This window comes from Haemorhous mexicanus, chromosome 8 (genome assembly GCF_027477595.1).
Source record: "Haemorhous mexicanus isolate bHaeMex1 chromosome 8, bHaeMex1.pri, whole genome shotgun sequence".
NCBI lineage: Eukaryota > Metazoa > Chordata > Aves > Passeriformes > Fringillidae > Haemorhous > Haemorhous mexicanus.
The window spans coordinates 22,640,694-22,663,354 of NC_082348.1; the positions used below are offsets into that span (position 1 = coordinate 22,640,694).

The 22,661-nt window shown below is 39.0% G+C and overlaps 2 protein-coding genes across 2 annotated transcripts in view; one reads left to right on the forward strand and one right to left on the reverse strand.

Moving 5' to 3' along the window:
- Positions 1–87: 87 nt before the first annotated feature.
- Positions 88–10,538, forward strand: PLEKHA3 (pleckstrin homology domain containing A3). Its single transcript, XM_059853191.1, has 8 exons — positions 88–245; positions 2,802–2,918; positions 4,002–4,157; positions 4,809–4,945; positions 5,914–6,078; positions 7,248–7,291; positions 7,827–7,942; positions 8,661–10,538. The coding sequence occupies exons 1-8, from the start codon at positions 206–208 to the stop codon at positions 8,786–8,788; spliced, it is 903 nt and encodes a 300-aa protein (XP_059709174.1). The 5' UTR covers positions 88–205; the 3' UTR covers positions 8,789–10,538.
- A 3,262-nt stretch (positions 10,539–13,800) lies between these two features.
- Positions 13,801–22,661, reverse strand: part of TTN (titin) — a 236,589-nt gene continuing 227,728 nt past the window's right edge. Inside the window, exons 312-315 of the mRNA XM_059852303.1 lie at positions 16,662–22,606; positions 16,420–16,573; positions 15,198–15,491; positions 13,801–15,073 (exon numbers count right to left, since the gene is read on the reverse strand). Of these exons, the coding sequence (XP_059708286.1) occupies positions 14,775–15,073; positions 15,198–15,491; positions 16,420–16,573; positions 16,662–22,606 (6,692 nt within the window). The 3' untranslated portion in view covers positions 13,801–14,774. The remainder of the gene's footprint in view (positions 15,074–15,197; positions 15,492–16,419; positions 16,574–16,661; positions 22,607–22,661) is intronic.

Here is a 22,661-nt window from a genome sequence, read left to right on the forward strand (position 1 = left end):
CGCGCATGGGGGATGCAGAGCGCCCCGCGGGGCGGACGGCGCCGCCGGAGCCGCCGCGGCCGCCGCGCCTGAGCTGAGCGGCTCCGCCTCCGCGCGGGGGAGGCCGCGGTGGGGCCGGGAGGGGAGCGCCATCCCCGCGGCGGCCGCGGCCGCCCGTTCCCCGCGGCGGAGCAGGAGGATGCGGCCCGGCGCCGGGCTCTGAGCGATGGAGGGTGTCCTATACAAGTGGACCAACTATCTAGCGGGTAGGCGCGGGGGCCGGGCCCGGGGGGCGGCGGTTGGAGCTCGGCTCGGCTTCGGCCGTGATGCGCCGCTGCTGTTGCTGCTGCCTCGGGGGTCCCGGCGTCCTGCGGGCGGCCGGAGCTGTCGGTAACGCGTTGGCTGAGACATTGGTGCTCGGAGCCAAGCTTCGGCCGAGCGTCGCGACGGAGGCGGCCCTGGGGAGGCGGTGGCCTGGATCCGGCTCCGGGGCCGGGCCGGGGGCCGCGCCTGGCGGGGCAGCGCCGGCGCTGCCGCTCTCGCCCGGTGCGCCGGGCCGGGCCGGGCCGGGCCGGGCCGAGTGAAGCCACTGCCCCGGCAGCCGTGCGGAGCTGTGCTCGGCCCGGGCCTTCTGCCGAGCCCCTCTCGCGACCTGGATTGCGCCTTGCCGAGTTAGTCAGAGACTCTCAGCGGGACAGGGAGCTCCTGTATCCCAACCTGGAAAGCACTAGATGAACATCAGTTTCATTAAGTGTGTTTTTGGAGGTGCTGCAGACACAAAGTGCACCAATTATCAGCATTTGCCATGTTCTGTTTGGCTGATCCTCTACTGTGATACACTATGTCCCTCTGGAGCAGGCAGCGGGCAAGGTGAAACATTTCTCCTCTGACACTGTGATAGGACTAATTGTCTCTCCCAAGGAGATCAGCGTTGGATCACATACCATGCTTTATCGTGCCTCTTATTACACTGCTTTGGCAATATCTTCTTTGCCCTCTGGTTCTTCAGCACTTCATATGGGGAATTCTGTTTCAGCATATGCAGGTTGTGAGTGTGAAGTAGTGTGAAACTTGGTTCTGAGGGATTATAAAATGTGGGCCACGTTGTGAGGATTGTATGGATGTGCTGTGGAATAAAGTGTACAGAGCATAATCTTGCATTTTGCAGAGCAATTATGTATCCACAGATATGGGCCTTCTGGTAAAAGGGAGCAGTAGTACTGTAATTAAATAGAAATTTGATGTCTTTGTCTCCTCTTCACAGTAACTATATAGAAAACACATAGAGGGAAAGTTGTGGTTATGAGAGAAAGAATGAGCACAAGGTTGTTTTCAAAACAGTGAAAGTTGTCACTTTCACTCACATGACTGAAAACATTGCCATGAGGAAAGATAAATGGATTAGGGCAATGAACTCTTGTAGTGTTTGCTCCTCTTTAAAGTCTGTTATTTAATAAGCAAATACTCAACAGTAGCTGGGAATGCTATGCATACAATGGACTGTTAGCATGCAGCTAACTTCTCCTGAAAGCCAGTAGTCCTCTTCAGAACCAGTCAGCTTCAGAACCCTTCCTTAGGCTTGTGCTGGCCAATAGAGAGCAGCTGCTTCTGCATTTCAAAATTAGTCAGGGATTACCTACAGTCTTCAGAATGTAGGAGGGCAGTATTTTTCTAAAAGGTAGTCTAATCATATTAGCAAAATGTTTAAGTTTTATTGTCATCTACATTGTTATTCTACTGTCTGTATAGTGTCTGTTTTTGTGGCCAAAAATGGGCAGTAGTACCCAATGCTAGACACCAAGCAGCAAAGGAGTGTTGCTGAAGTGTTGCAGAAAACATTTAGTTTCTACTTTCATTAAAAGCAAACCAGAAATATGGCTGCTTTTTTTTTTTCCCTCCTCAAATAAGAGTTTGTGAAGTACAAATTTGTTAAATATTTTCTCCAATGTAGGATACTGCCCAGCTTCAGATTACAAGAGGTGTTTTTGTTCTTTGGCTTGCTTCTGTGAGGCACTTGGCCTTTTAAGCCCTTTGCTTCTGTTTTTTTCCAATATTTTAAGTCCTTTGCTTCTGTTTTGTTCTAATAGAACAATGTCAGGATGGAATAGTCATTCATATAGGGTCCCTTTTTAGCAGAATCAGACTGTTTTGACAGGCATTGACAGGAGATAAGGACAGTACAGAGTCCACGTCTTGCAACAGAATGTAACAGAAGAAAAGATCCATGCATTTTTGAGTTGCATTTTACAGGACAGTCTTCTGAATTGCATATTCTTTGAGTATTAGTGTTGACATACATGCACCATTTGAAATATTTTCTGTGTGAGTTCTTATCCTTTAGAATTTGTAGTTCTTAACATTCTGCTTTTAAATTTGAGTATGGATGTGCTTTTTAGTTATCACTCTGCATTTGAAAAGACACGTACGCTTACCATTACAGCTAGTAAACCACAAAAAAGAAACAATACATGTTATTACTTCTTTATCATGGAATGGTAATGTGATTTAATGAAGTACAGTAGCATTTAAAACAGGATTCTGTGGTGGCTAAATTAAAATAATTTTTCTCTAGAACAGAATACAGTGAAAACAGAAGAAAAATCTTGCACCCAAAAAGAATGGGAATGGAATATCCATATAACACTAGTCTGGTTATAGAGTGGCTTTGGTCTTCAGACTGCAGAAATTGATTACTTCCTGGTGTTTTACAAGAATAATTTAATGTTTGCCTCTTTTAAGGTTTTAACAGACAAAGAGATTAATTTTATTTACAACTTAAGAATTAGACTAAACTTTCTCTTTCACATTTTTGGTCTCTCTAGGTTGGCAGCCTCGATGGTTTGTTTTAGACAATGGGATATTGTCATACTATGATTCCCAGGATGATGTTTGCAAAGGCAGCAAAGGAAGTATAAAGATGGCTGTGTGTGAAATAAAAGGTAAGAATTAATAGATTTCTTCTTGGGAAAGTTTTAGCGTCCATGGAAATAGAAAAGATCACAAACCATACATTTTTGCATCACATGTTTTTCCTCCTCTGTTTTTGTTTACCTATAGTCCAGTGTGTCAGCTTCGTAGTTCACAGATAATAATGAATTATCACAGATATTAATAATTAATATTATCAATAATAATAATATGTATTATCACAGATAGTAATGAATTACTAATGAATGATAATAGTTAATAGAGTTCTGTTGAGATTTAGAACACACCATTTGCTACTTTTTGATTTTAATGGTTATGTGCACATGGTTCATGCTTGAAGTTATGTCAGCTAGCTGCTTAGTTCTACTGCTTTTTCTTCTTATGACCAGGGATAGAGACTGAATCATGAAAGCCAGTTTTCCAAAAGAGCAGCAGCAGTGATCCAAAAGTGGAGATTCTTACAAACCAGAAGTGTTTAGTCTTTTGGTTTCCTGAGTAATTTTTACTTTTGTCACTGTTGGCAGCTGCACACATGCACAGGTGATGGGTGTATTTCAGACAGTAAGTGAATGATTTGTTCTGAAGAAAGAGTTTAGTCTTTAGTGTATTCCTAACTGTAGGTCAGCCTCCTTGGCTGATAGCAAGGTGTTTTCCAGCTTCCCGTTGCTGTTAACTATGACTCTCTTCCACATCCTCACAGGTGACTCAGCTTGTGATGTGGGTACTTTCATATTAAAAACTGGAACTTATTTTACATGGGCCACCAAGTATTTTTCAGTGGTAGCTCCTTTTTGTTAGTGTTTCTTTAGTGTAGATGAAATCAGTGATGTAAAGAGGGGAGGATCACTTTTAAAAACTTTTTTCTTTTTGCCATTCCAGTTGATTTTGCTTATTACTTTGCTCTTTTGGTGAAGGAAACAGAGAGAAAGGCTGAGCAGCTTTGGGCTTTTCCTTACTTAAAAGTGGTGCTTTATGATTTACTGTATTACTGGGGGGTTATCATAAGCATTTTAAAACACTTCGAGCAGTATTTAATAAATGATTGTTACTCAGCAGAGATTATAATTTCATTTTTTTTTCTCTTCTATCACAAGTTCATGCAACAGACAACACAAGAATGGAGCTAATCATCCCAGGGGAGCAGCATTTCTATATGAAAGCAGTTAATGCAGCTGAAAGGCAAAGATGGCTAGTAGCACTGGGGAGTGCAAAAGCCTGTTTAGCAGATACCAGAACAAAAAAAGAAAAAGGTATGTGTGTTACTTAGAGTAACTAGTAACTAGGTAACATTTCTTCAAAAAATCATAGTGCAAATATTGTGGTACAAAGTCAGTGTTATTGTCTTTTAATATAAATTGTAATTATTTGTAATCATCTCTATGGTAAATCCCCCCCTGAGTATTAGAGTTAGAAGTTACCTGCATTAACCTCTTGTATCTTAAGAAGTTGAAGTACTACAAGGTGTTGCTGTCACTAGAATAAAAATCTTATTTGTAGTTGTGAAGACATTTCATGTCTGATGTTATAGTAACTCTTTATAGTAACTATTATTTTTTCCATAATTTCTCTTGAAAGGCTTAATGTAACTGGTTCCAGCCACTCTGGTGGGTGGCATAAGTTTTATCCAGTAATTTTTTCAACATTAGTGGCAACCAAGAAAGATTTCAACTTTATTTTTCCTGATAATGTGCCTTTTTCATAATAGTAATTAAATTAGCACCAGTTAACAAAAGTATTGTTTGCTTCAAGTGTAATTCTTGATTCATTGCAGAATCCAGTTCTCCTCAAAATCAAGTGGAAGTTTAAGTGGATTTTTAAATTGATCTTTAAATGAAAAGTGCTTAAATATTACAATGTGTAGGTACATTGAATGCAATAAATATTTCCATTTTTTTCCGTAGAAATAAGTGAGACCAATGAATCTCTTAAAACCAAAATGTCTGAACTTCGTCTCTACTGTGATCTTTTGATGCAGCAAGTTCATACCATACAAGAATTTGTTCACCATGATGAGACTCGCTCTCCTCCCAGCATTGAGGTGCACAATTTTAGAATTTCTTTTCATTCCATTAAATCATACACCTCAAGCTGCTGTTGTTGTCTTAAACTTTATTCATCTCCCCAGTGTTGGGGGACTTAACCTAATGTCAGTTTTTGAATGCTTGTGTGTAGCTGTACTAATAGTGATTTTCTGTGTGGAAAGGACCTGGATGGTTTAACTGTAATTGTGCCACGTGTTAGGAGCCAATTGTGTTCCTGAGCCATTTGGTTGAAAGGCCAGTAGAGCTATCTTATATGAAATACAATATTTTGTCTTGTTTTGCATCTCTGTTCAAGCAGTTAAAACAATCTTAGTTTGTCTATTCTTTCTTTCTTATGTGGGATGGTATTCCATTTTCTTATCAGTGAAAGCTAGTGTTCCAGGCATTGGAAGCAAGCAGAACAGATATCTGTCTCTGAATGTGCACAAGTACAATCCTAGAATGTGTTCCTGCTTTTGAATGAAAGGACTGGAAATAGTGAATGACTTCATTCTTTGCACTCTTGAGCAGCATGTGAAAAATGTTGTTGGTCCTTTAGTGCAAAGCCAGGGGTTGACACTTAGTCACAACACAGAGCAAGTTTCTAGTTTAGGTAGGTGAAATGGACCTGCAGCTCCTTGCTCTAGAGTGATAAAACTGTTCATACCTTCTGCTGCAATTCATTTGTTTCACTGAATGATCTTCTGATACCAGTTAGTCACTCTGAGACAAGCTTTGCAGTAAGGCATTGTTGGCTGGTACCCTAGAGAAATTCAGATGTCAGAAAGAAATTGCAATGTTGTCACATGTGTTTTCTTAAATTGGCCTTATGGTAAGGCGTACAGTTGATTAAAAAAATGAGAAATATAAATTCTTAGTGGTAATGAGGGAGATTAGTGTGTCTGGGAGAGGTGGTGGAGGAAAGTTGTATTTGAATATTTTATTTTTTTTCCTTGCTTATGCTTGTACTTTCATTTACTTTCAGAACATGAATGAAGCCTCTTCCTTGCTTAGTGCCACATGTAATACATTTATCACAACACTTGAAGAATGTGTGAAGATTGCTAATGCCAAGTTTAAGCCAGAAATGTTCCAGCTGCCTCACCCTGATCCCTTGGTTTCTCCTGTGTCACCATCACCTATTCAAATGGTTTAGACATTTTGAAATACTATCTTTTCTGAGTGTCATACTGCTGGTTAGGCTGGGGGAGGAGTGGCAGAACCCTATGCTATTATTATGTGCTATGATGTCCACAGTTGAAATCTTGACTGAGTTATAAATCAGTACTGGTCCCAAATATAAATCAGTTCTCCATTCTCAGTCTTTTGCTTTGCAGTTTGCTAGCCTTTACATCATCAGAGTAGTTTATCATACATGTCAAGGCCTTGTAATGAGGTATCTCATAAATGAATGAGGTTTAACTTTTCCTCAGTTCAACTGTTTGGTTTTTTTAGAGTGCTAACTATACACTGATCATAAAAATTACATAACTTCACCTCCTGCTTAAGTGGTTTGTGACTTCAAGCACTTTAGCAAGATAGCATATATTTCAGTGTATGTAATTCAAGATGTTTGTATTAATATATCATTCCCTTATTTAACAAAAAGATATATCATGATAAAGATATTACTTGCATAACTATTCACTATTCATTAATTCCCTTAGAAGGACAATGTATGTGGAATCAAATGCTTTCTCAGTTCTGTGTATGTATTCCAGGATGAGCTGTATTGTGCAATTCTGTTGTGGGAATCTCTTTCTTTCCATATGGATCTTTCATCTCTTTATTTTCAATCACTTTACTTACAAAGCTGATCGTTACAATTTAAAATAGTAACTTTCTTTGATATGCATAGAGATTTGACAGTAATAGCAGAGAAACCACAAGGAATCAAGAGGCATAATTTGGCTTTATTGTGTAATGAGGAACTTGAACTTCCATTTGGTAAAGGAAGAATGTCTTGATACTTCTGTATATCATAGCAATTAACAACGGCTCCTTGAGGAGTTTCACTGCAAGAGGGAATGAATTCCATAGATAGGAGGTAGCATCTTCTTGTAGTAAACTATGTGAATGTTCTAAAACTTCCTGTGTGAATGTTCCAAAACTTTTAATATTGACGGCAATCCATCTGTTTTCATATATTTTAATCAGATTTTTAACTGAGAGTGGTTGCTTTTTATAAAAAAAATATTGCCATCTCTCTTTGAAAAAACTGTAAATAAAGTAAGGAGTAATGTAGACATCCATATCATTCTTCTGAGTAGCTTGTGACATTTTTTGTGTTGTTTGTTCTTTGGAATTTTTTTCCCCTAGATGAAGCGTTCCATTAGCCACCCTGGTCCTTGCTATTCAGAAAGGTAATTTTCTGTTTCTTCAAGTTTTTTTCTTGTGTTTCAAAAGACCTCCCAGAACATGCTAGCATTAAAATCAAAATGTGAAAAGAATTGTTTGCTTGGAAAAAATTAAAAACCATAATTTTAAAAACAAAAGGTGGAGATTATCAGCTATTGGTGGCAGCTGCTATTTTTAATACAGTTCCAAAATTTCATCATGCTAGAAGCTTTATGCCAATGGTTTGTTTTGACAAGTTCATGAAATCAGAGCTTGAAACGCTAACATTATTTTTCAGTATTTCAGTTTCTCAAATTATTTCCTTCATTTTTATTTCCACTTTCAGGCTTTGCAGTTCTGAAACTAAGATTGTTGACTGTGCTATTTTTAGTCTGCTATAGTAGACTAGCAAAAAAGCATTAATACTGCCAATTTAATCTAAGCACCAAAGTTATTTCCAATTTAAAGTATATGAAATTTTTTGGGTGGGAAATAACCAAAATTATTTCAAATTTAAAGTATATAAAATTTGCTTACTAATAGATCTCACTTCCTCTCTAGGATTAATCACTCTGTGAAAGAACCGGGTTCATCTCTTCACCGATTTTCTCAGCGGCGCAGAAGAACATACTCGGATACAGAATCTTACAGTGATACACCTTCTGAAGATTCTCAAAGTAAGTTTGAAAGGGAGGGAGTTTTTGTATCTTTCAGTACAATTTATTTCCCTGTTTAGAGCAGCACTGATATTGGCATGAGGAAAAATGTTTTATTTGTAAGACTCCTATATTACAAATCAGAGCACTTGTATAGTTTGTTACCTGGTTGACTTGTGCTGGCTTCCATCCATATTACAGATGATCTTGCAGGAGTAGTTATATTTAAAACAGTGGGATTACTGGCAAGATAAAATTAAGACCTATCTTGAAAAGGGGTATTTGTTCACATGAATGATTATCTGGTAAGTGATGTGGAAATTGCTGTTTGCCACCTGCTTATTGTCATAGAAGAAATTACCTTTTTTTGACTTCTGTGAGTTGCTGGGATAGTTCACTTGCTGCATTGTGGAAAGGTCATTCATTTCAGTGGCTTCTTGTCTTTTGTAGAGAACAGCACAGCTCTGAAGGCACACATCCTTACCAATAATAAAGATCATGATCAGAATTTAGTCCCTTCTGCTTAGATGGGCTGAATTAGTAGTCAGTTCCTTGGTAGTTTTTCCTTCTGAATCTTGATGGCATTTTGACTCCATTATAACTCCTCTCAAGCAGACTTTAACTTGACTAGTTCTTCTGATTGCTTATATATAGGAAATACTTTACAAATACAGTAATTGACAGATCGGATGATACTTTTGGGGATTGAAAATTAAATACTTAATTGATCTCTTTATAGGATCTGCCCATTGTTCTAGAGGTGCTGTCAATGGAGATCTGGTATCATCAACCATTCCTGAAGAAAGTAAATCAGTGTCAAAGGAAAGATCTGAACTGGAAGAGACTTTTTCATCCTTTTCCTCCTGAAGCAACTGAAAGTATTAAATTTTCTATAAATAATGCTATGCAAAAGCTGCTGTAATTATCCTGTTGTTATAGGAAGTAGTCATTTCCCTTTTTAGAAGGATTTCTCTGCACTTTATAGAATAACGTAAATACTATCTTTGAAGTGTATTTTATCTTTATATAGTTTATTTGCAAGAGTATTTTCCTAATATTTCACAGTTTGAATGTGCATTTTTTGGAACAAATGATGGCTTTAACAGATAAGCATCCACATTTGTAAATGCAGCTCTTTTTAAAAAAGTGTGGAGGTCTGACTGATAGTTAGTAAACAAGCATTATAAAATTCAGCAAAACGTTTTCATTTTTTTGGAGAAAATGCAACTTGTGCCATGGGCCTCTTGGTCATTTGTACCAGGTCATCCACCTGGAGCTATGATTAGCCCCACAATGGCTTTTTTTTTTTTGCCAGTGTAAGGGCTGTGGGAATGGGCACTAATGGCTCTGCTCCAGCAGCTTGGCGGAAATTGACATTGCCGCCTTTAAAAACACAAGGATATACATAATCCAGTCCTTATTTTTAGGCAATGAACGTAGAAATATTTAGTGTATTTTTCTAAACAAATGTATAAAAATAACTTAATATGAAGTATTTGTACCAAACATGGGATATTTAATAGTTTTTATTTATTTATTCTTTTTGCATCAAAAATTTCTACCTACTTTCACTACTAAAGGTCTAAAGATCTACTGAAAGCTTCAAAATGTGCATAAATTGTTTCTGGGGTGTGTAGCATCACAAATAATTAATACAGTGCTGTTAAGATTTACTCTGCTTACATAAGATGTGTTTTTAGCAAAGTATGGTAAAAGCAAGAGCTGAAATGTTAGACCGTTTTAAGCTGCTGTAGTAATGAATATTTGTATCTATATATGTTTTATTTATGACATATTTATACAAAAGGGAGGGTCTGTTTTTGCAACTCCTTTATATCATTTGAGGATGGTATACACCAGAAGATGGATTCTGCTCTCAGTTACAGCAGTGTAAATTTGCATTAACTGTAAGTGAGGTCAGAGTCTGACACTCTTAATAATTAATGAGTAATATAGTACAATAGTGCCTACTAGCACCTTGGTCAAGAAGGTTGTTAATATGAGCATTGTAAGCTTTTGGGGATTTTTGGGGTGTTTGTTTAGGGATGAACTTGGTCTATGAAGTCTTAGCTGTAGAGCACGTGAAGCAAGCCATTTCCTGTTCTTGATTTACACAATTGCTAAATAAATGTACAGGGTTTTTTGTACTCAAGCACATACCAAAATCTGTTTTTATAATCAGATCTTTAATTTGGTTTAACTAGTCTTCCTTTTGTGTATATAAATTATTTGAAGCAGGCTGGAAAGAACAGATGGGAATGGGAGCTTTCCTTATAAATTTTTGGAATATTGATTTATCTAAATCAAAATAGGTCCAAATATTGAGGAAAAACATATGAGCTGTTGGCCTTATATAAAATGCCAGTTTATAAAGCATTATGTCAGGTTCAAGTGGAGTGGAATGGTTTGTAAAAGGGGTTTGTGGATACCAGCTCAGAGCTGTCATTTATGCTCAGTTCTGTCAGTTTTCATGCAAACTGGCATATGCATATCAGCCACACACATGCTTGTACATTTTTTTTTCCTGAATGTTTGCTTTAATGTATTCTGTATGACATGACAATTGTAAAAATAAGTATTAAAAAAGATGTTCAGAGAAGTAAACTACATACTGCAATGAGAGTGTTGTCTTGAATAATACGCTGTCAGAAGTGCTTTTTGAAACCTCACTGAGGTTTCTGCCAGCTTCTGCAGTGTTAAGTACATGTCACACTGACATATACCTTTTTCTGCTTCCACCCACTGTGAAGAAAAGAGGCTGGACTCCATGTGCAAAAACTAAGTGAGACTGATCAGTGAATGTAGTAGTAAGTAATAATTTTAAATACTGCCACAAGACAAAAGTTGTTGTGATCAAATCCAAGCACAAAATTTGCATGTAATTGCTTCAGTGCTGTTTTGGGGTTTTCTAGGTCCACAAAGACATCATTTCAGCTTTATGTATATATGTGTGATATGTTTCTATTAAATCAGCCTTTACACAGATACCTGTGCCAAACATCCTAAAATATATTTCAGTGAAATTAGTGAAGATAATGTGCTGTCATACTTTTGGTAACTGGAGTTAAGAAATAATTTCTGAAAATTCTCTGGCTGAATCACAATCATCCATGCAAAGCAAGACTAAAAAATGCCTGGCTGCTCTTACGTATTTAATTTCCAAATTTAAGGGAGAGCTTATCAGGAATACCTGATTGTATCATTCTTGCTGGTGCAGAATGAGAGCTGAACCTCAACAGCATAGGTAGTTGGTACTTCTGCTTTTGATCTCTCATGCTTCTGAGGAGATCAGTCTGACACTAGCTCAAATGTCATCTCTTAAAGAATATAAGCATGGGACATATATTTAGATGAAAAGCAGTAATTTCAGTTATATCTCTGAAGTTCCTAACATCAGATAATTAGAAATAGAATGCTTAGAAATTACCAGATTCAATTATAAAGAATTAATGGTAAAGCACTCAATGATTTGGAAGGCTGTAAATAGTGAGATTTCAATGTTCAGGGGCTTTAAAGTACTGTAAATTAATGTTGTTATGTCTTTCAACTTAGTAATTCAGCTTCGCTTTTTAAATTTTTTTTCCTGAGAGAAAGCAATCTTTGAGATAAGAATATTTCAGTGGTTGCTTCTGCAAAAAATCTTATTCCTTACTTAAAAATTGAAATCACACCTATTTGTTTCTGTTAAGATCATTTTCACAAATTATATACTTCAGTTTTGCTACACCACTATCTCTGAATAGTCCAGTGTAAGCTGTTTTTCCTCTTGGTGCAAATTAGAAACTTTTAAAAGGGGTGTGATACCTGAATAAAGGAAATGTCTATGTCTGAAAACCAGCTAAAATGCAATAAAATTAATCTCTCAGTGTTATTATGACTCTCTACTATTACAGTTATTTTTCTCAGGCTGCCACATGTAAAATGTTAGTAGAAAATAGAAAAAATACATAGCTCTATAATAGGATTTATACAGCAGCTCACAGAGCTTTGTTAAAAAGTTTTTCCTTATGCATCAGCACTCAGGAAACATGAGTGCCAAAGGCTTCATACACTATATTAGTGGTGGGATATTTTTATAAATTTGGTCCTATAGCACAATAGATCTGATCTATCTGAGAGCAAATGTCAGCTTATGTAGTTAGAAATCCCAGTATTTGACCTGGATATAATAAGTAAATAATTCAAAATGTTTATTTCTTTCCATCCAGAGTCTGCTAAATCTCTTGTCTTGAGAAAATGTTATTCTTAGGGATGTGTTCTGTGAAATGGAATATCGAAGCTTTAGGTTGTGACTTCAGCAATGTCACTCTAGGTTAGCATTTGCTTAGCAGTCTTGTGGAAAAACACTGGCTCAGCTGGTTGGCCTGCAACATTATCTATTCAAGCTGTGTTTCAGCAAAGCCCCTAAGTATTTTAAATCCTATTTTTAGACGAGTGACTCATCTGCTGAAAGTACTTGCTTAAGTACTGTGCAGAGTTGGGCCAGAGAGGTCCTGGCAGGATGAACTTGCTTACACAGTCACACCAGTGACCTCTTCATCGACTCAGTGTTTTGAGACTCAGTAGAGACCATGTAAGATTGAGTTTCCAGGAGCCTTTGTATAGAAGAGGCCATGGTTGAATCTGCAGATGCTGTCTATCACTTATCTCTTTCTGCTGAGATGATTAAATATCTGGTGCACTTTAGCATTAGCTTTATTATGTGCCTGTGTACACAAGTTACTTGTTAACTAAACACAACTGTACCTACAGTCTGCATTTTTGTCTTGTATTGAGTTTGTTGGTTGGGGTGTTTTTAAACATCTAAAGAAATAAGAATTAGAAACTTTCTTGAGGGTTTTTATTTTTTTTTCTCCTTGAATGATTTAAATACACAGCCTTTTAATCATGATTTTTATTCTTTTTAACTTTTCTCCCTAAGGAAGAAATATCATGTGCTCTTAAACCCTTTCATAATTACTGCTTCCATCACTTGAAAAAGTTTCCATTTTGTCCTGACACAGAGCTTAGCTCTTATGAAATCCTTATTTTTACCTGAGTCCTTGTTTTGTCCCTATGTCTTAGCTTTCCTGCATAATCTGGATAGTGATAATATATAGGGTTATAGGAAAGTATAAAAAAAGGTTCTACAGTGAGTCTTTCTGGAATAGGTTTTTAAACATTTTATCTGCTTCATTTCTTCTGATGAACTTGAGTATTTTTTTTTTTAGTATTAGTGGTATGCTGAGAATCACAGCAGTGCATCGTTTGCTAAGTAGTGCTCTTGCTCCACTTCAGAGAATTCTACAGCTCCTGAAGTGTTTTCATTTCTGTGAATGTATTTGCTCTCAAGCTTTTTCTACAGAGTGAATTCTAGAAGCAGACTTTCTCCTTTACCTTGATACTCTTCTCCCCATAGATAACATATCCCAACCCCTCCCACATCCCCCCAAATGTGAAGACAGGCTTTGCTCTGACAGGTATGTCAGCTGACTTGTGGGTTGCAGAATTGATTAATCACCCAGTGGAGGTGACAACTTGTTGGTCCAGGCAATTAGTGTCAACTAGTCTGTACAGGTTGAAGCTGCCAAAAAACCAAGACGGTGTAGAGGAAAGCCTGGAAATAACAGAAGGGTAAGAACACCACAAATCTTAGGCATGTGCTAGAATTTATCCTTTGTCAATGGAACCTATGAAGAATATTTTTTTTAAAGTAACTTTCCAAGGCTGGGTGGTGGATAGGCTGTTTCTGACAGATGGCTGGATTGTCAACAGTTAACTACCTGGTTCACATTGGAGAACTGCATTTCTGTCTCACCTTTTGTTTCAGCAACTCTTTTTCTGTAGTGTAGTACAGGAACTGTAAAAGCAGCATAATAAATAAAGAAGGAGTCACAGACTTTTTGGTGCAGAAAGCATGCTTTATTTCAAATGAACAGTTCTCAAGGAGGTTCAACAGCTACCAAGCTCTATTACTACATTAGGAGAACTAAAGCAAATTGAAGTGCAGGCTGGTATTTGATGTTGTAGCAACAGTTTGTTTTCAAACTGTGGTTCATTGCTTAGTTGCCCGGAAGTGACTACTGGGTGTCTAATACTACCACACAAACTCAATCACTGCACCCTAAGAACCTCCGAGATGGGGTACTGCTGCTGCACTTGAATACCTGAATAGCTTTGTTGATCAAGGGGATGGCCAGGTGATGTTACTTTTTTAAAAGCTATTCAGGCAGTCAATATGTCAGAAACAGTACACAGTGGGTGAACAAAGTGCTGGCCGCTTGCACTTTGTCCAGAAATTGTCAGTCAGGTAGGAAAATTATGACATAATCAGATCCAATGTAAAACATTAAAGCAATGCTTACAGGAGGGTAATTGCAAACATCACCAATGCCTTACATTTCTGATTCAACATTAATATTTGTGCACATATGAAATACTGTGCACAGTATCATGTCTTAGGTGTAGGTAATCTTCAACAGGGAGCCTCTCTACCTGTTGAGGCATTCTTGGACATCAACAATGAGTTGAGGCGCAAAAATTAGTTAAATGTTGAGCAGGGTAGTCGTTTGCTAGGAAACTTTCCCCTGCCAACTGTTAGTTCCAAAAGTTACGTTTCAAAATGTCATAAAATAAAAGGTACAAAACTTCATAACCGTTAACTTCGGCTATATACAGTATGTACATGTCAGTGAAAAAAGTGTTTTAAATTCTTAGGTCAATAATGACTATAAGTCATAATGTATAGATCTGGACTTTGTCTCGTTCAGGTAGGTAAAAAAATATTTTTCTTTCATATTTACATATCAGATATTTCAGTCCATATATGAATCACTTGTAAAAATACAAGTGTAAATAATACAGATTAAGCTCTCTAAGGTGATCGGATATTTATATTCACAGTGGCAGAATCAGTGCCAAATTCATTCCCTAAATTCAGAGTATAAAGTCCACCGTCGTTCTTCTGGACATCCATGATGATCAGGGTGGTTAGATCTTCACTGGTTTCAATGTGGAATCTGCCTTGCTGGTCCTGACTGGTAATTTTTCTCCCTTTGCAGTACCATGTTATTTCAGGAGCAGGTTCACCCGAAAAGGCACAGGATAGTGTGAGAACTTTTCCTTCCTCAATGCTGATGTCAGATGGGAGAGCTTCGATTTTGGGTGGTACTCCTTTATAAAATAGGGGAAGAAATACCAAGTTAGTCTGTTTTCACTAAGCAATGAAGCAGCTTTACTCTGAGGACTACTTCAGGATAGCTGAAGCACTAACTCTACCAATAATTGTAATGCTCACCTCTCAGACCTGATTTAAGCATTTTACTAGTTGAACTCTCCAGTTGAGCCATGCTAGATTTCCCCATAAAACTGCTGGAGCTCATCTCTACAAAGGATTCTTTCATGGAGGACATGCTTTTGGCAGACATGCTTTCAAATTTCATTTCAGTCATGCTGCTACTGCTGAAACTGCTGAATGAAGCCTCTTGTTTAGAAGAAGCCATTTGAAAGGACTGAGAAGAAAAACTTTCGTGCATGCTTGCGTCGCCACTGGTCTTCAATACTACCTCTTTCGGAGGTTCTTCAACTAGAGCTGAGGAGCATTGCAAACATAGAAGGAAAAAGCAACAACATCACATTAACTAACAAGGTCATGCAGTTCTGTATGGTTAATTTTACAGAAATGAAGATGGCATACTTTGCTTTCAATGGAAAACTGCAGTGGAGTATACACTTGTTTACAATCATTTGAGTCAAGATATCCAAATCACAAGCAGAAATTTAGAAATTAAAAAATAGGCAATGAAACTTACAGTATGTATGAGCTTCAAGGAAAACCATACATACTTAAGGAAAAACAGGTCATCACACAGTGTTTCTTATTAGAACCATTGCTAGAATTAGACACTGAGAAATTAATTGTGTGTGCTCAGTTCATATTTGTAGAAGCTGTGAAATATTTTCAGTTCCTAAAAACACAGAAGAGTAAAATCTGTATTTCACTGCATTTTTTTGTAGCTATAAAGGGGAACAAGAACACTCAATCACTGCAGCTTTGCTTTAAACCCACACACAGTCATGCAAACAAATCACAACCACACCTTGATGCTAGGAACTGTGATATGGTATAGCCAATAAAATAGTAAACCCAGTTCGATTAAGTTGCCATAAAAAACCTTTAGCTGTGGAATGACTTCATTTTATTGTAACAGATTTTTTTATTAAATGAGGAAAGAATAATCACCAGCACCAAGGTCATACTCATCCTAGAACAAATGCTCATAGCTTTCTCTTACCGTGCACCTGTTGATGTAATAGAGCACCTGTGTGCTACTCTGGGTGTTAAAAAGATTTCTAATGCCTTTTTAGGACTGTTATGTGTAATATACAAAAGAAAGATGAACGTCTTAAAATACTGAAGTCAACACTGCCAGTGGATGTTATCATAAGTTGTTTTAGTAGACACACCACAGCAAAAAGTTTTGACTATTCTGGACACAAGATCTGAAGAACAAACTTACGGAGAACAGTCAAAGATGCTGTAGCAGAACACTGCCCATGGTAATTTTTTGCCTTGACTGTGTATTTTCCAGTGTCACTCACTGTGGCATTTCGAATCTCAAGAGAATATATATTTTTAGAGCGAGATACTCTGAGGTGCGATGAAACTGCAATCTAAGGAGGGGAACAAAAATGGTTTCATTAAGATAAATTTCATTAATAATTCTATTTTTTCACGTAAACATATTAAATGATTACTTACAGGTTGATTATTCTTTAACCACTCCACTTCGGGAGAAGGCTCCCCAGAAACTTCACAGGTCAACAACACATCTTGTCCTTCATTGACATTTTGAGACTTAGGCTGCACAATGAATGCTGGTTCACTGGAGCGCTCTTTAGAAAGGGTCACAACATACTGGCATTTAATAATGCCTTCATCAGTTTCAGCCTCACAGGTGAGTATACCTTCGTCCTTATTACTGGCCTTTTTGATAGTTAGCGTGTGATCACTTCCAGAGACGCCGTATCTGTAATCATCTGAATTTCTCAGCTCCATTCCATTCAGCACCCATTTTACTTCAGAGGCACCAGGAATGTTGGCCTTCAGTGTCACTTTTTGCCCTTCAGACATTGTCATTTTAGTTGAAGAAGCTGTAATTTCTGCTTTCAATTGTCTGACATCTTCTGTAACAACTGATTTTTTAATGACTTCTTGAACTGCAGATTTCTCTTCAGTTGCCACTACTGATTTCTTCTGGCTAGAAGCCACAAGTAACTCATCTTCTTTCTGAACTGTTTTATGAGATTCAGTTACACCTCTTACCTGAGAATAGATATTTTTAAATACTTGGCCAGTAAACTGGAAGTTAGTTTTTGAAACACCTCCTTCCCCAATAATTTCACAGGTGTATTCTCCTTTATCAGATTCCATGAGCTCATGGATTTTGAGCTCATAAGTGCCATCTGCTGCATAATGAAACTTGAAATGATGGTCTTCTTTCAGTTTTTTACCATCCTTATACCAAGCTACTTCTCTGACACTTAAAACATTGCTTTCAACTGAACAGGATAACTTTACCTTATCTCCAAGAGTTTCTGCTTTCAGATGTTGTTTAATCTTTGGTGGAGAAGCCGTTGGTAATTGTACTTTCTCTGTTACCATTTTGTCTCCAGGTGGTGACTTAGCTTTTGGGGGACTGCTGATGGGTTCAGGAGATTTCACTCGTTTAGGGGACTTAACTGGCTCTGGTGACTTTACACGAGGCTCAGGAGATTTGATCCTTGGAGGTGATGTAACTGTTTTTTCAGGAATTTTTGTTCTTTGAATCGTCAAAGTAAAATGGGCTTCCTGTCTTCCTTCAGAGTTTTCCACCACAACAGTGTAACTTCCTTCATCTGATATCTGGACAGAAGAAATTTCAAAGCTAGACTTGTACTGTGTTCGTGTTACTTGGAAGCGCCTTGAGGAAACAATAGGCTGACCTGCACGGAGCCATGTTATTGTTGGTGCTGGTTCACCATCAACATCACAGGAAAATCTTGCAGTCTCCCCTTCAGAAACTGTGATTGACCGTGGCTTTGTAAGGATTGTTGCTGGCAGAGTGCTTTTAAATGCTTTGTGTGAAGTCCTTTCTTCCAGTGATTTTTTTTCTGCTGCAGTGACTTTTTCTTCAGAAGCAGCATAGTGTTCATAGGATAAAAGTGATTCTCTTGTTGATGACACTTCTGATTTGACCTCTCTTACTGAGGAACTTGCTTCTGTTTCAGATGCTTTCTTAAATGAGGAGATTGCATATGCCTCTGTTTTTGTCAAGTCAGGCAAAATTGGCCTTGGTACTTCTTCATCTCTCCTCTGGGAAGAGTATGTAGTGTAATCTCCTCCAGTAACATCTAGTGTTGCATAATCAGAGCATTCCCCTTTGTAGTTTGTGCATACAGCTCGGTATGTTCCACTGTCATCAATGTGGCAGTCGAGAATCTCCAGAGTTAATACACCACTCGTATTGGTAAAGTGTATCTTACTGCTCTCTTGGAGCTCAATACCGTTGTGGTACCACTTCACTTCGGCTGTTGGTTTTGACTGGACATTTAGAATGAACCTAGTGTTATGGCCACACGGTACCCGGTGTGAGCGCATTCTCAGGGTGATGCGAGGAGCGTGGTCAAGGGTGAAAGGCTGCTGAGTCAGAACCTCATACTGCCTTTCCATTGTTTTTTGAGTTTTCAGAGCAGATTTCATGGACTCGTATCTAGAAAATATATCAAATCTTGCCATCCTCTCAAACCGGGAGAGAGATCTTTCACTAGAAACTGGGCTAGGTGAGCGTGGTCGAGTTCTCTCTGGTGTTGGGGATCTTCTCTCACTTTCTTCAGGAGGCCGTGAGCGAGGTCGAATTAATTCAGATACAGGACGCATCAACTCAATGTAAGTTGGAGAAAGGGATCTTCTTCTCCTTAGTAATTTAGAAGAAGGTGAAAATTCCCTGCGGGCATATTGCACCATTTCTATTTCTTCTTCTTCTTCTGATGTGATCTCAGTTATTTCTCTTTCCCTCCTTCTCCTGAGTCTACTCTTTTCTTCCTCTGCCATGTATTTGAGCTCACTCCTGTATCCAGAGAGTCGCTGATCAGTGCCAACAGGCCGGAGCAATTCTTCATCCTCCCTCTCATCCATTATTCTTTGCTTTTGTTTAGGTGGTCTGTAGGCAGCCCTGTCGTGACGTTGACGAAGCTCTGCATAGCTTGCACTTGTCTCAGCTTTAGTTGGAATGTGGTATCTTGAATACCTCAGCTCTCTTTTTCTTTCTTCCTCTGAACTGACCTGTGCTCCTGCAGTAGAATATCGAAGGGCAGACAGTTCAAAGCGTGGGGGGCTTCTGCTTGGTGGGGAAGCAGAGAAGCCTAACTCCAGCTCCTCTTCAAGGCGCAGTCTTTCCTCTTCAGTTCTCTTCATGGCTAAGTAGTCATCTATCGGCATGAGCAATTCCTCATCAGACAAGTCACCAAGCGATCGCCTTCTTGGTCTGTAGTGATATTCATACTCTGGAGATGGGGTACGCCGGCGTGCTGGTCTCACAATTTCAAGATCGTCTTGTGTCAGCTTTGGTATGCGCCATTTAGGCTTGTACTGATCAGAAATGCGAGGCAGAGGCATCACATAGAATTGCTCCCACCTGGAAAGACGTATGCGTTTCTGGCGTTTCTGAACAGTCCTCTCAAGTTTTCCTGGCATTTCATACTGGTCTCGCAGCCTCTTGTACCACTTCATGTCTGACAGAGGCACAAAGTGTTTAATATGTTGATCTTCCTCAAGAGCAACATGTTTGCGAGGCTCTGGGATCTCATATGGCATACGAAGTCTCCTTTCCTCCTTCTCCTTCTTTTCTTCTTTCTGAACTTCATATTCACCTTTAACAGTCTTTGTGCTAACAGCTGGTTTATATAAGATAGCAGCTTCTCTGAGAGCCTCTTGTGCAGTTTGTGTCAATGGAACAGCTTCGACCCCAGAAAGGATTTCTGCCATTCGTAAGGTCTTGTCAATTTGCCTCTGTACATGCTTCTCCCGCTCTTCTTCTGTCTTGTACTCACGCTTGACGTATTTCACGCGTTCAACTTTTAGATAAGCCTGACAGCTTGTAGATCCAGCACTGTTTGTAGCAGTAACTCTGTAGTAGCCACTGTCTTCTGGTAAAGTATCTCTGATGTGCAGAGCATAGTAATCTAAACCTTCATGAATTATATCAAAGTTGGGACCAAAGGATAGAGGTTGACCATCTTTCTCCCATGCCAATGTTGGTTTTGGCACACCAGATACCCTGATCTCAAAACTGACATTTTGGCCTTCTTGACATTCAGCATTTGCCAGCAATCTTTTAAACATTGGCCTAAGCGTGGCATCTGCTGGAGGGGGATGTGGAATCACAGTCAGCTTAGCTTTGCAGCTGTCTTCACCATATTTATTGCGTGCCACAATACTGTATTCAGCATCATCCTCTTCAGTGACATTATTGATGACAAGTTGATAAAGACCCTTGTCTGATTCGAAAGTGTACTTCCTATCATCATCCCCAGGTTTGATTTTCTGGCCTGATTTGTACCATGTTAAGCGAGGTTCTGGGTGAACTGTTATAGTTACTCCAAACCTGACATTTTCTCCAACATATGCAGTGCGGTTATACAAAGGCAGAGTAAATTCTGGGGGATGCTCTAATAGTCTCATAGTATCAACCCGTCGTTTCACTTTTCTAACAGTTCTGCATCTGTAGTGCTCAGAAATTTCTCTCACACCTTTAACAAAAAGTTCTGCATAAGAGCTGTCCTCACCATAATCATTCACCACCTTGCATCTGTAGGTACCATCATCTGATTTAGAAACATCTTTGACATACATGGTTGCCACACCATCTTCATATTTGATTTCGTATTTCTCATTGCTTTCTAATTGCCTCATACCAAAGTACCATGTGACTTGTGTGGACTCATCATAGTTTTCAATCGTACATACATATTTGGCATGGCCTCCTTCTTCGGCAACATTATGCTTTATCTGCCCAGCAATAGGCCCAATGTCTATTGGGGCAACTTTAACTTTAGCCACAGTTATGCCTTTCTGGGATCTAATTGCGCCTCCACAGGAAATGCGGGCTACTGACACAACTGTGTTCCACTCCTTCTTTACCAGAGTTTGATAGTAACGCCTGTGCCTTAAGGTCTTAATGGTTTTGGTGCTGGTCTTTTCTGTCTGCTGTTTTAGCCAAACGTGATTAAGCGCTTCAGCGGCTGTCATCCGAGATTTTCTTTCCTTTACTAGCAGGCGATCAATGAAGTCCATGGCTTCGACGCTTATGTCTTTGAATGCTTCATCCTCAAAGCTGTATTCAGCATTTAAAATATTTTCAATAACTTGTTGGTTTGTTTCAGCAATGAAAGGGTTAAGGCCACTGAGAAGTATGTATGTTAGCGCACCAACGGACCACATGTCCGTAGCCGTGCTGACCATGTCATGGTGATGTACTTCAGGCGCATAATATTCAGGAGAAGTGAACTGGAGTCTAAAGCTGTCTCCAGGCCTCAACTGTCTGGCTTGACCAAATTCAACAATTTTAATTACAGAGCTTCTTCTTGTGAAGTAAATAATATTGTCTGGTTTAATGTCAAAATGTCCAATGCTATGACGATGTAAAAATTCTAGTGCATCACAGACCTGGCGTACGTAATTTACTATTTCTCTTTCATTAAGTTCGAATGAAGCTGTGCTGATTCTTTCAAAGATGTCAACCCCAGAAATGAATTCAAAGATCATGACCAACTCTTCTAGGCTCTCAAATGACTCATGTAGATACAGGATATTTCGGTGCCTAGCAATGTTTAGGATGGAAATTTCTTTCTTTACCAAAACTTGGTCGGCACCCTTTACTTTGACAAATTTGGCCAGGTAAGTCTTTTTTGAAACTGCCTCAACACAGCGGTGTGCAATGCCAAACTGCCCGCGTCCAAGCTCTTCTGCAATCATGTATTTGTCATAGAGCTCCTTTGTGGAATAGTGACCCGCTTTAGCTGCTGTAATTTCTCTGGTTTCATCAACTTCTTCATCATAATTCATTACTCTGGTCTTATCTTCCTTTGTTACAACAGGATCAGTAGGTTCAGAAGGCTGACTTTGGCCAAACTTGTTCTCCGCAATTACACGGAACTGGTAGGTGGTCTTGCCAAATAGGTTCACCACTGTGTATCGTGTATCACGAGCTTGTGCAACACGAATCCATCGCTCTGCTGTTGTAGCACGCTTCTCAACAATGTAGTTTATGATCCTGCTTCCACCATCAGTAGCTGGTTCATTCCAGGTTAAGTTGACTGAATCCCTTGAAACGTCAGTTACCTTCAAACCTCTTGGTGGATCAGGCACATCAGCCACATCTAATTCAACTGTTTTTTGATCAATTCCAAATCTGTTTTTGGCACAAACAATGTAAAACCCTGCATCTTTTCTGTCAACACCATTTGGGAAAACAAGAGATGTGAATGACCGTGTAACAATGACTTGGTAGTGTCCATTTGTATCGATGAGATCTTGTCCCTTCTGCCATGTGATCACAGGGGGTGGCTTGCCACTGAATGGAATCTTGATGCTCACCACTTCCCCGCGGAGGGCATGAACAGCTCCCATGCCTTCCAAGTTCTTGGGCAAATGAATCTTTGCAGGAACTGGAATAGAAAGAGGAAGAAAAAACGTAACCAAAAGCACACGAGAAGAGCATCA